The following is a 13,873-nucleotide window of genomic DNA, read 5'->3' on the forward strand; positions in this document are numbered from 1 at the left end:
GAGATAAGTAGATTTCAACACTAGAAATGTATCTTTATAGGCGATAAAAGATACTTTCTTTATTCTAATATTCCTTGGTAGCTCACTAGAAGATTTTATAAATGCTATTCTAGCTCACAAGCTCATAAGTTTGGCGACCACTGGTATAGATGAAAGGTTTTATAGATCCTTGGAATGAATTTTTGAATGTTCAGATTCAAGAGACATGAGAGTTCCTGAGTTCCCCAGTTCCACTCTCCTAAAATAGTTTACATGAACCTATCATTCAAACGGTGATGGGTCATCACATATTTTAAATCCTACCCGACTGTTTCTACCTGAATAATCAAGTACAAAGCTTTCAGTTTTCATTTATAAAACACTTTTTAATCGAATCGAGGCCAAAGCACACTCAGCATCATACAGACGTATGCAGACATTCGGAGAAAAAATTAAAACGTTTTGATGCAGATGTAAGCAGACAAATGTAGACAGACAGACTTATGTATGGGAAGGGACATTTCCTCCGCCTGTTGCAGTGTGCATTTCAAGTCAGAAAAAGTAAATAGTACTTGAGAACATTACAATTAGAATACTAGAACCACCGAGCTAAATAAATTACAGGAGATAACACTGATTGATGCAGAAGTGTTTCGTCTATTTTTTAAATAATGGTTCTAGTACACAATAAATCATGTCTTCAACTCATTGCCATCGTAACAATATTAGAATATTAGCTCCAAAAGCTTGTTCAAAAATCATTCTCAGCCGACCAAAAAAAGTTAACTCTCTTATTACGTCTCTTAAGGTATTATAGAAGCCAGTGTTATCCCCAGATGTTATTTAGATGAGTCATTAGAAGAGTAGAACAAGAACACACTAGAACAGTAAAAAACTCATAAATGGAATTTGAAGCCAGATAATGCAGTTTGAAGTTGGAATCTAAAATCACTTCAAAGCGTTTAGACATATTTTAATAACTGAAGATTATAAAACTTGAATTTTAAATCACTTATGAAGTGATACTTATGATCACTTATGATGTAATGCACTTTTCGCCACACTGCACAGAAAGCAGCTGTTTTCCAGTCCCTACGTAGATCTGAAAGACCTTGTTTGCAGACGACGTCAGAAAAGGGTTTCTTTTCCGGGCTAGGCCAGAAAGTTGTCTCTTTCCAGCCGCTCATGGAGGTAGTTAATAAGTCATCCGCTAGATCGGGCGAGTGGCACTTTCATCATCAGCTAAAGTCGCCATGATTTCAGTTCCAGTTTCGAATCAAACTAATTCGCTTCGCAACCAGTTTTATTCAATTATTTATTGTTGATTAGTGCATTCCGAATTTTCAAAAATGCTTGAAGATGACTGTGGTATTCCAAGTGAAATTTTAAAAGAATCTGAAATCCTGACTGCAAATCTTCTACCACTAAAATCAAGAGATAGGTACGATAGCTTAACGAGTATTCTTTATTTTGTATTCTTTAGACTATTTATTTTGTCAGCAATACCTGTAGTGTGGCGAAAAATATCGTTCGCACCACGGGCAAAAATGTTTTTCCAGCTCTCAATCTTTTCTAGTCCTCGGCCTACGGCCTCGGTAATTACCCACACCAGGTCGAAACGATTGTCACTACCAATAGTAAGTGCATTTTCACTTTATTATAAGTGTTTTTTAAATTTAAGTTTTATTTCATTAGTGGGAAAGTATGGATATGCAACGCAGTGATTACTACGCTGAAGATTTTAAATTCCAAGTACTTCAAAATACTTTATGAAAACCTTTCTTTGATCGATATCTAATAATATTATATCATGATAATTCTTGATCTTTATCAGTCAAAGTTCCAATTAATTTTCGACCTTTATATTTAATAGATTCGAGTATTTGCAAGGTGTTTGTTGGAATATCGGCCTGTATAGTTGTACTCACTCATGAACAAACTTTCCGAGCCGGACATCGACCATCCAGCGGTGGAATCGACCGACCGACAGCTGCAGGCCGGCTCGGCTCGACTTGCTCTGCTTCAGCTGGTCGCCAGACATTGCAAACATGGCCGCCGATCTCAGACAAGCCTAAAAAACACAAAAGTATTCGATTGCTTTCCACACAAAATCATTGAAAACATGAAAAAACATAAGTGCAACACTGTTTAAACAGAAGTTGAATTCTGAGCAGGCTCAGAAAGCTGCTTCACGCATTTTCAGAGCTGAGTAATGTTCTGAGTGTGGATCAGTGCAAAGTAGTTTACTTCGCCTATGTCCAATCTATAATACTAGATGAAATTCTAGCTTGGAGAGGGGCTTCCTCCTCAGTCATTGAGCCTCTTGCAGTCACCCAAAGACCAATTATAAAAACAATTTTAAAGAGAGACTTTAGATACTCAACAATACAATTGTTTATCGAATTTCCCGTGCTGAATGTTAGACAGCTTTTTATTAAATCTTTGTTGATCCACATTAAAAAAATACAAAACGGAACTTCTGGGAGAAACAGTCAACCATAGCTACTCAACTCGCCACAGATCCAATTACAACTTTGAGATACTTCAGCTGACTCACGGTTCTGAATTGACAAATCCTTCATACCTGGCCCATATCTTGTACAGAAATGTGCCAGGGATGATTAGGGAAGCAGAAGCGTTTAGTTTGGTAGTGATTAGGAAGAGGGTGGACAGGTGGCTCTACCTGATTGGTTGGGAAGCTTCATAAGAACTACTCCAATCTTGTTATGCTTGGTGACCAACACGACTTCAAGGTTTCCAGACAATTGATTGGTATTTATTTTATCATTGATATAACTGGTTTGACGGTTTTGCCTGTCTGGTTTATTTTTTTTTTCATTCTCTCTTTTGAGAATTTCTGGAATCCCTGCCACTGCGGTCTTCAATAAAATATTGTTTATTTTTTATTGATTCTATTAATCAACCAATGTATTAAGTATACTTATTCCTACATTAAAATATACATCATCACAATGTATTGTCTATTCTATAATCAAAATATTAATAATAGATCTAAATTATAGGTGTATTCTCTATTATTTACTTCTATGAGCAGATTAAGCTTATGTATAAAGTGGAATTCCCCCCCCCCCTACACACAGATGGATAGTCTAGTAGGGGGATTCCAAAATATGTTGTATGTTGTATTTCATATTCGTGTATTATGTTTTTTGGAAATCAATTGAAATTGAATTTAAAAAAGTATATTGCTTTATAAAAATGTATTGTGTTATTATATTAAGGACACACAGTATTATTTATAAACGATTCTTTAGACCATTCTTAGGCCCGTAAGCAGATACTCGGTTTAAACGGAGAAATGTTAACTGTTCGTTTAAACCCCGTATGAAACACATTCTAACAAATTCAACCATATCTATAAGTAAACGTGATTTATCTACAAGTAAACGTAGTGTTCGCATATGGTCCTTATGTTAGTAAAGCAAGTGGCTTCTTGTTTATGGTCACTCCAGTTTTATTTTCTCGCTTCAGTTGCTTAGCAGCCAATACCAGGAACCAATCAGATTCATTAAATCAGCTACTATAGTTTTTCTGACCGGTCCCTGTAATTGGTTACTAGACTGGACGTAATCGTCTAAGAACGCTCTAAAAAGACCCGTATTTATTAATAGGTCCCTAGACATTATTTGGTGAAATTGAAGTTTGTCTCATGAAAAATCTCTTGTAAGTGCTTTAGGATTCTAAATCATAGTTCTATTTGTTATGAGCTTTGATAATATTATATATTGTTTATTGGTATCGATTTTTGTAGTTCACCGCATTTTATATCTCTACATTGGCCCCGAATTATAGATTTGGCTATAGAGTAGACATAATTGTAGGTAGATTGAAATGTTTATGATAGCTTCTGAAGAAATTTCAAAATCAAATTAAAATGTTCAGAGTCTATTCGCCATAAGCATCTACCAATCTGCTCTCTATCGGATAGCTTTTGAAAGACAACCAAATGTCCCAACCGCAGAGCCACGAATGAAAGCCATGGCTAAGAAAGGCCTCCACGTTCTCCTGACCCAACACCATGCGATATTTAGCTTTAGGTTTCAACAAGGAACGTGGGAACGTGCTTCCACTATCACTACTCTCTGAATTGAGAAGCCAGATTTAAGCAACACTTGAAGTAAAGTTTCCCCAACTTGAATTACAGCTATGTACTGTTATAGAAGGCAGTGGTTACGGAAAATTGGCAACTCTGTCGTTCTATTATTTTCACCGACCTTATAACGTTAATCTCACTATAGGTATCCATTTAGTAAACTCAGACCTAGTACAACCAATAAGACGATCCATCAATCTTGGATTCCCTCACCTTGATGCAAGAGTCGGCCAAGACGGGACACAATGAAACGCAGCTGGTTGAAAAGTATAGGCCTATTATTTAGTATGCTCACCTTGATACAAGAGTCGGCCAAGACGGGAAAGAATGATACGCAGCTGGTTGAAAAGTATAGGCCTATTATTTAGTGTGCTCACCTTGATACAAGAGTCGGCCAAGACGGGACATAGAATGATACGCAGCGCACTGGCCACCTCCTGCTTGCCACACATGCCAACTGGCTTGGCCAATCGCTGCGCCTCCCTTGCCAGCCGCACCAGCGCCCGCTGCAACAGGTAGGACAGACGCGGAATGGTCTCCATGGCTACACGCTCCATGTTCTCCTTCACGCGCCCGTTCTGGATCACTCGCAACACGTCGTGATTGGACCACGGCAGGTGTTGCAGTTCTACTAGTCTGTGAATTGAGTATTGTGAGAATTATTCATTCATCAATTTTTCATTTATTTAATACTTCATAGCTGAACCTAAAAACATCTATTTAAAATCATTCACCCTGAGACAGAGAATATTCATATTCATTCGTCAGGACAACAAAATTACAATATTAGAGAGGAGAGACAGGCGCTAGCTTAAATTTATTCTCTTTCTAAATTCAGTTAACTAAATTGAGCTAAATGTATTTAAGGATTGGAAAGTGTTCTAAAAAAATTTTGGTTTTTAATTCTAAGGGCGTAAACTTGATTACTAGTGAGATGAATCTTACTAGGTATATTCGATTAAAATAATTGTATACTTGAGATAGAGAAGATAATTCATTTCGAAGGATTGATAAGCATTGGTTCAACAGTAGGTAATGCATCGAAAATTCAATCAGCATTAAGAACAGCCATAGGCCTATCTCATAGAAAGCATATTTTGTTAAATTAATGTGTTGAATTCACTCAAATTGATATTGTTGAGTGTAAGTCACTGGAGATGTTTTTTTCGAAACTTGATATCAAATCAAAAAGTATTTATTTATTCATCGGATGAAAAATTACAATATAGGAATGAAAAAATAGGCGCTAGCCCAAAACTTTTTTGTTAAAAACTATCATATTATTTCTTTATAATAATGTTTATCTTACACGAATCATCTTATATTTTTCTATCTAGACTATCATCAGTTAATAATTTGAGCATTATTTATACTATTATTTTACTGGCATTTTTATACAAAGAACAAAAACTATTAACATAGAACCAGAATATTACAACACATTATAAGCTAATAAAAGTATGATCATTATTTACAGTTCAAATTCAATATTTACAATCAGAATCAATAAGAAAAACAAAAACACACAGCTCAGTAAGATAAAAAATAATTTATAAAAGATTAATAAATACTGGTATGTTTTATTAGAAAGAAATTCGTGAATTGGAATAAAAAATACTACTTGCCGGAAGTATACAATACTTCAAGTTTGCAAGTAGGAATGAATATCACTTAATTTTAAATTTATGAATAAATGGAGAAAGAAAAAGAAGAGAGAAAGAAAAGACTAGCAGCCACTCACTCACATTTTGGCCACACAGTCCAACCCAAGGTCTATAAATACAGGTCATGACACAATCCCGTGATGCATTGCAAAATCGCCATTTTATGGGGTTCTAGTTCACCAATTTACAAATTTATCAGCTGTTATTATTATAGATTGAACAACATGATGTGTTATTTTGTTATATTGTTCAAGACATATTGCTTGGCTTTGAATATTGTAAAATAAATTCTTCCCACAGAATAATAATATTTAGATTCCAACTAGGTACTGAATTGTTGATTTTTATAGATTGGGAACTTCAAACTCTTTTTGAGGATTGCCTTTTGTCCCAATGCCTTATGAATCATAACAAGTTACAAGAATAAAAACAACTTTTAATAATAAAAAATGAATTATTAAACCATTTATTAAGGAAATTCCATCATTAAAAAATCTAAAACCTGAATTTACATATTATTTGAACCAGAATATTGTTTTTAAAAAGCATAATGCATGATTTTGTTATGAGCAGATTGGGATATTTCAAGACCCCACATAATGGCCGCTCCATAAGGAACACGAGTGTCATGACCTGTATTTATAGACCTTGGACCAACCCATAAGAGCAAGCGCCCCTGGTGGTGTCAGGCTGATGAAGCTCCTCTTCAGGAGTGAAATGCATTCCTCATTACTCCAAGAAAAGTAAGTGTTTTTCAAATATTTACTAGTAACACAGTGTCTTAGCCACAACAAAGTTATTATATAGTGTTTCGTCATGGAAAGCAACATCAATAATTTATTTAACAAAATTAAATGGTTAACCGTGTCAAATGCCTTTCTGATGTCCAAAAACAGTCCTGCAACACAGCGCGCAGGCCTGAAGTTGAAGCCACAGAAAACAACTGACATGAATCTTTCTAAAGCCATGAATCTTTCCTGCATTCATGCGTTCACGAAAGCCAAACTGTTTATTATAGAAAAAATTAAATGAGTTGAGGAAATTTCGAAGTCTTTTTTAACAGACAGCAGAGATATAGGTCTATAATTGTTCAACTTAAATCTAGAACCGGATTTGTAGATTGGCACCACTCTTGCTAGCTTCATCCCAGGAGGAAATATTCCTGTAGAGAGACTGCAATTGAAAATATTAACTAGAATGGGAACAATGGCCAGAGCATCATACTTCAAAATTCTAGAAGATATAAAGTCATCTCCAGAAGAAGTACCATTTTTCAATTGTTTTATGTAAATTAACAGTTCGTCATAAGTAACAGCGTCAAAAAACATAGACGTTTGATGGTTTCTTTCCTTGAAGGTGTTATGATAGTCATTATCATCATCAGCTCCACCATAAGAAGTAGCTGAAACTTCTCTGCCAATGTTAACAAAAAATCATTAAATAGATTTGATATTGTTTTTGGATCTGATACAATTTTAATCCTGTGTTCTATTTTCAATTCATCATGAGATCTAGTTTTTCTCGGATTTTCACATATTTTATTTAGAACTAGCCATTTTTTCCGGGGAGGCATTCGATCTAATGTAGAATAATACTTTTGTTTTTCAATTTTAATCCAATTTTTTATTTTTCTAGAATAAGTTTTGAAATTATTTTTTATCCTTAGGTTTTTAGAGACCTAAGAACCAGTTTTAACCAATTTGACAATTCCCCAGTCAATAGAATGTGGCGAATAATAAACTAGACTAAACAAAACTATCGTTGATACAGTGTTGATCACCAACCTGTTATGCGAATCGACCCAGACAAACTCGTCAGCCGATGTGACGTTGGTGTTGATGGTCTCAAGCGACGAGTGACGCATCAAGCGTCGCACAGCGGGCTCGCTACTCTCGCTGCCGCTGAGACTCGAGTAGGTGCTGGTGCTGTAGCCGCCGCCCGCGTTAGACGTGTGCGAGCGCATGGTCAGCTGCTGGATGGCCAGCTTGATGTCCTCGATGCCCGAGCCACTCGGCACCAGCTTGGCGGGGGTGGCGCGGTGCCGGCTGCGGCTCGGTACCGATTTGCGACCGCCTCCGCCGCCTCCACCTCCGCCCGCCGAACCCCGGCTCTGGCTCGGCATCACGCTCGCCGACAGTCTGTCCAAACAGAGACAGTTGTTATTATTGTCGAAACATACAGGATTGTATATTTATACAGGATTGTTATAGGAACATGTATGTTGTGGTAGAGAAGGTTAGAAGTTGTAAAAAAGGTTTGTGGTAAAAACGTGTATCTTGGAGGAGAGGATATCACATAAATCGAAATGAAGGATGTAATGAAAACATGAATCTTGGGGGAGAGGAGTTTACATAAATTGAAATGAAGGTTGTAATGAAAACATGAATTTCGGAGGAGAGGAGTTTACATACATTGAAATGAAGGTTGTAATGAAAACATGAATCTTGGGGTAGAGGAGTTAACATAGATTGAAGTGAAAGTTGTAATTAAAAACATGAATCTTGGGGTAAAAGAGATTACACATGCTTTAGAAAAATGGGTTGTGATAATGGCTTTTTGTGATTCTATGAAGGTGATGTGGTAGATATCTCTATTGAATAACATCTACATGAAATTGACAAAGCTAATGTAGCCTATTTATTAAAGAGGTATAAATAAATGGTTGTGCCAATTTCAATTAGGTTCAAGTTACTATAGAATTAGTCGTATTTCATAAAAATTAATACACTTAACTAGTGACTCATTTACTAGAGTAGGTGTAATGTTGGTAGAAATAAATTGTAAAATATTTGGGAGGGTAATAAAAGTATATCTTGTAGCAGAGGATATTGTAGAAGTTGTAAAATAATACAGACGTTCCAATTGAGGCATTTAATTTGAAAGAGTTTACGGAAAATGACTCTCTCAACTATGGTAACACGTTTATGAGAGTAGATGTAATGTTACCTAGTTATAATAATTGCGTAATATTTGGGTTGATAGACACATATCGTATGGCAGAATATATTGCAAAACGTTCAGGTCATTGGTATTTCAAAGGAAATTGAAAGAGTGGGTGAATGAAACATCCCATAACTTCTTCTTCCGACACAAAATAAACATTGCAGAAAACAATCTAAATAATTAGTTTACTTTTCATGTTTACCCAATATTAGTACACAATTGATAACAGTTTACCGTTCATCTTCCGGGACAGAGTTGAGATGCGATCGGTAGTGATGATGGCGGTCGACGGGAGGACTGGAGCTGGTGTGGCCGTCAGACATACTCGCATGGCCTGACGACCGATTGTCGTCCGACGAGCTCCCGTTCGAGTCATGTCTTCGCTACAAAACAAAACAGAATTTGTTACATCGGAACTTCGAATTACAGAACTATTCATTACATCAATAAATTCAGTTGAATTCAGTTAAGATTCGACCAATAGAAGTTGCTACGAACCAATTCATATGGGTTACTTATTAGTTCAATGGGTATGGGTATATTAGTTTAATAGTTTCGTCATTAAATTATGTATTTTGTCATGATTTGCCGTTATGGAATAGAATCGTATCGGCCGATAACATTTCTTATGGGAAGGAAGGATAAATGATTGACTCATCGTTTACTAAAATTAGGAACTAAAATGAATCATTCATTTCTGAGTGTCTCAACTGAGATACTTGAAGAGTGTCAACCCTTTGATAGAATATTGAATGACGGTTGAAGATGATCAACCATTTTAAAAATTTCATGCAATGATTCCCCTTACTCTTTTGAATGATGCGTAAATATTTCAACCCTTGTTTTTTGATAAATTATTGAATGATTACGTTTACATTGCTGGATGATTTAATGGTTCTTCTATTGAAATTTATTTTACTTTAGTCCATTTATTTACTAACATAGCTTATATTATTCAATAGTGAAACCTCATTATTTTCAACTATAAATTTTCATTCAAAATCCTCAATAATTTGAATATGATGCCTTTCTCGTGAATAGCAACTTCTCGAATGCCTAATGAATGCCTTCATGAATACCTAACTCGAAATTTCCACGGTCCCGTGAATTTTAAATCAATATGATTCAAATGTACTCCAGCTAAACGGAACAATTTGTGTTCAGGTAACATCATAAGAAAACGTGTTGAGGTAGGCTTACCATCGAAAAAATCTATGCAATTAAATTTATGGAGTGAAAACACAATCGTATCGGAAAAGCATTACTATTTATAAAAATTATGGAGACCAGTTTTGAGCTAAAAATATTCCATACAGAACAAAAGCGTGTGATTCTAGGTTGTTAGGCTGGCCACTAACGACAGGACATACATGATGAATGAACATGTGTGTAATCGTAGTCACACATTGTTGTGTCATCACAGCAAAAAGCTTCGAACAAATTTTTTTGAGGTTTGGTTTTTATATCTACGATTTTTTGATGTTTATTTTTCTCCGCTACTCTATTATTTGAGTATAAAATATATTTGTATCATTATAATTTGTAATTTTCCAGTGGTTTATTTGTTATTTATTTCATGTTAGAAGCCTCTCGATAATGACAAAACATGCATGATGCAACATGTGCATGTTCATGATAAACATGCTTGTACATACATGTTTATCATGCATATCCTATCACTAGTGGCCAGCCTTAGAGAGAACTAAAAACTCCTAACTCCGCCCAATGAAGAATATTTTCATTTAATTGTAAATTGCATGGATACATCAAATAATGAAATAAATATTATATTCAACCGAAAAAAATCACAATACAGCTGCATACTGAAGCAAAGCAAATTTATATCGCAAAATAAAAATATATTACCATATATATAAGATATGCTACCATGCTACCATAGCTACCATGGTATAGGGCGTTTATGTTCCAAATTTTACTGTTCTCGAGCCGATAGTCCTAGTAGTTCTTTTTTGTGGAGCTATGTAACGCTGGTAGTCTCTCATACTTGGTAGAGAGTTAGTGAGAAGGATATTTTTAATATTCTTTCCGAAGAATGGACATTGATATGTCCAAAGCTCCGCCAATTTATGTAGATGCATAACAATATAATTATCTATAGTTTTTACAAATTGCTTTTTTCATATCATATAAAGTTCAATAATTATTTTCTTAGTCTATATTAAGTAAATTCATCTATAATTTTGCTGTATTGTAAGCTATTGTATATAAGTGTATAAGCCAGTATATATTGTAATCTACATAAATAAAGTACTCAATCAATCAATCAATACTGTGTCATTCTTACACTCAAACCCGGCCAAAACAGTAATAAATAGACAAGAGTCGACAGTAATCGGCTTGAGTAAATAAAACAATCGGCTTGAAATTTGGAACATAAACGACTTATACCATGGAATATCTTCTTGCGCTATCTTTTCTCTATGATATTACCTACTAAAATGAATAAATGTAAACCAACCTTGACATGGAGCAGCCGAAGCTCATCAACGCTGAGATGATGGTGGGGTAACGCGCTCTTTTTAGTCGCTGTAGCGGAGGCGGCAGTTGGCGGCTGTGGCTTCCGAGGCGTGGGCGTGGCAAGCGTCTCATCGCCATGGCACTCGTGGCCGGCGGCGGGCGACAGCGACGCGACAGGCGACAGCGACGCGACCGGCGCGACAGGCGGCAGACTCGGCTTGGTGGGTGTCGCGCGACTCACTGCCACCGCCGCCGGAGATACGACTGGTGAGGCGGCGTCTTTGATTGATAGGGTTGCGCTGCTACTCGATACCTGAAGGAAAAATGAGTTAGAAATGAAAAATTGAGTTCACCAGAGATTCAGAGAGAACGATACGTTAATATTGATGTTAAAGTAATTTACAGGTTTTCAGTTACCAAAATCAAACTCTTTAAAAATGCCTCTCAAATTGATTACATAGGCCTATTATCAAGTTATAAGAATGAAACATATCTCAGAAAGAGAAAAAAAAGAGTTGGAAATATTCAATTGAGTTCATCAGAGATTCAGAGAGAATATTACAAAATAATTAGAATATTTATTTTTTGATGTTGAATTACATATTAAAATGTTATAAGAATTAAACTTATTTCAGATAGAGTATGATATCAACTTTGCTACATTTGTTTTCAATATTCTGTATTTCAATTCCATTTTTTTGTTCACAGTACGAATCAAAAGAATCCGTCAGTGGTTTTAAATAATTGATATAATTGAATACATTCAATTTTTTAATAGTGATAGTGTGATACATGGTACTTATAGAATTCGTACAGACTTTTTGAATGGATTTTAATTAATCTCTATTCCAGAAGTTTATATTAACATAACATGATGTATTTGAGTATATTTTATTTTTAAATATAATATTTTTATTACTGTTTAATAATTATTTCAAATATCCAATGAAAGCTGTATAAATAGAACTAAGGACTTCTGCTACTGAAAATTGGATATTTAAAATAATTATTATACAGTAATAATAGTCCAGCAGATGGTCAACTGCAATTTCTAATAGAAAATCGTACATTTTTAATAATTTTATATTATATATTTTAAAACTTGAGCAAATCACAGGTCTCATCTATGAGTGTTGTTCCATGGAATTTGATTCAAAATTGCATATAGGTTATGTGATGTTACTCTGGAGATAAATTTAAAACACATACAAGCATATTAAACAAACAAAAGATTAAGGTTGAAATATCACAATCAATGTTAAATTAATTGCTATGTAATCAATATTTGATAACGAAATATATTTCTAGTATTTTAAGACTGTTTTCAGATATTTTTACTTATTTAATGATACATTTCAAAATGTTCATTGATTACAACCTCCTAAGTGTAATAGCCTTTATCTGTCTAGTAATCGCTCTTATCTTAAAATAAGTGATCTCTCATCTTAATTGACAACAAATTGAAAACGTTTTCGCTCAAAACACTCAACACCTCACAGTCATATTTCCACCTGCAATATTTGGCCGTAAATATTTTTAGTGTGAGGGATAGATTTGCTACTTTACAAAAATATACAAGTCAAGTATGTATCAAATATTTAAGTAGCAAGTGGTTACCGGAAACAGTTGAATTGAGAAAAACCTAACCTAACCTAAAAAATGTCTTACCCTAGGGGATGAGGATGATGACAGTAGCTGAGAGGCTGTTTCCGAGGTGCTCTTAACAAGCTCCCTACTACCTCCTCCGCCAGGCCTGCAAAATAAAAGAAAAACTAAGTAAAAAAAATGTATAAAATTGAATGAATTCCCCACAGCCAATTACTTCATGAAGAGTCAAAGAGAAATGGAGCGAATATTGAGTTACAAGGAGCAAATTAGAATGTTAAAGTTTTATATTTATAACTCATCGAAATCTTCTTCATTTTCTTAAACGTTAGCAAATTTCTCAGTAAGACGTAAAGAAATTCTCAGTAAGTATAGGTCAAAGAATATTGATTTCGACCAGAGAAACAGCTAATAATTCATTAATAGAATGTTGGAATATGATTATTTGATGTACCTGTACAGTAAAATTTGTAGTTCTTCCTTCAGTAATAATTTAATGACTAGAAAATTGGTGCCATTCAAGTTTAAAAAAGTGTTTGAATAGGATTATCAAGCATTGTACAAAACCTCAGGTTGAACGGGTTTCAAAAACTATATAATTTGAAGCATCATTCACAAAAAAATCAAGATATTAAACAAACAGTTTTCTAGTTTTTTTCTTTGGTTTAATAGTTGTTTATTCCAACATAGTTAATTATGTTATAGTTTAAACTGTTTTGTTAAGCTTTAGAACAGTTGAAGGTATTGTTTCTCCCTATCATTGTTAAAGTTCCAAAATTTGATGACTAAATATGGATTTGTTTTGTCAACTGAATCATCAAAATATTGAGTTCAGGTAAAAAGGATAGTTGAATCCAATGATTTGTAATAATAATATTAAATATAAAAATACAGCACCTATTTATCAAAGTATTCAAGTGAAGCCTGATGTTGTTTCATATCATTATCAAAATGTTTAGTTTGATAAATAAATGTTACCATGAATTAGACATCTCATCAGAGGCCTGAGGGCCTGGCACCATAACCACAGACTTATAGCGTTGTTCATCAGCCCGATTTCTAAGTATAAAATTGTCATCTTTTCCACTAG

General features: G+C 34.7%; 1 protein-coding gene across 1 annotated transcript in view; it reads right to left on the reverse strand.

Annotated features, from left to right (window-relative positions):
• LOC111043785 (ankyrin repeat and BTB/POZ domain-containing protein 2) overlaps window positions 1-13,873 on the reverse strand; it is a 57,959-nt gene that overhangs the window by 27,358 nt on the left and 16,728 nt on the right. Inside the window, exons 3-8 of the mRNA XM_039423391.1 lie at window positions 12,847-12,931; window positions 11,180-11,491; window positions 8,935-9,083; window positions 7,542-7,895; window positions 4,471-4,729; window positions 1,908-2,050 (exon numbers count right to left, since the gene is read on the reverse strand). Of these exons, the coding sequence (XP_039279325.1) occupies window positions 1,908-2,050; window positions 4,471-4,729; window positions 7,542-7,895; window positions 8,935-9,083; window positions 11,180-11,491; window positions 12,847-12,931 (1,302 nt within the window). The remainder of the gene's footprint in view (window positions 1-1,907; window positions 2,051-4,470; window positions 4,730-7,541; window positions 7,896-8,934; window positions 9,084-11,179; window positions 11,492-12,846; window positions 12,932-13,873) is intronic.

The sequence above is a fragment of the Nilaparvata lugens genome, chromosome 3, assembly GCF_014356525.2.
Source record: "Nilaparvata lugens isolate BPH chromosome 3, ASM1435652v1, whole genome shotgun sequence".
In the NCBI taxonomy this organism is placed as follows: Eukaryota; Metazoa; Arthropoda; class Insecta; order Hemiptera; family Delphacidae; genus Nilaparvata; species Nilaparvata lugens.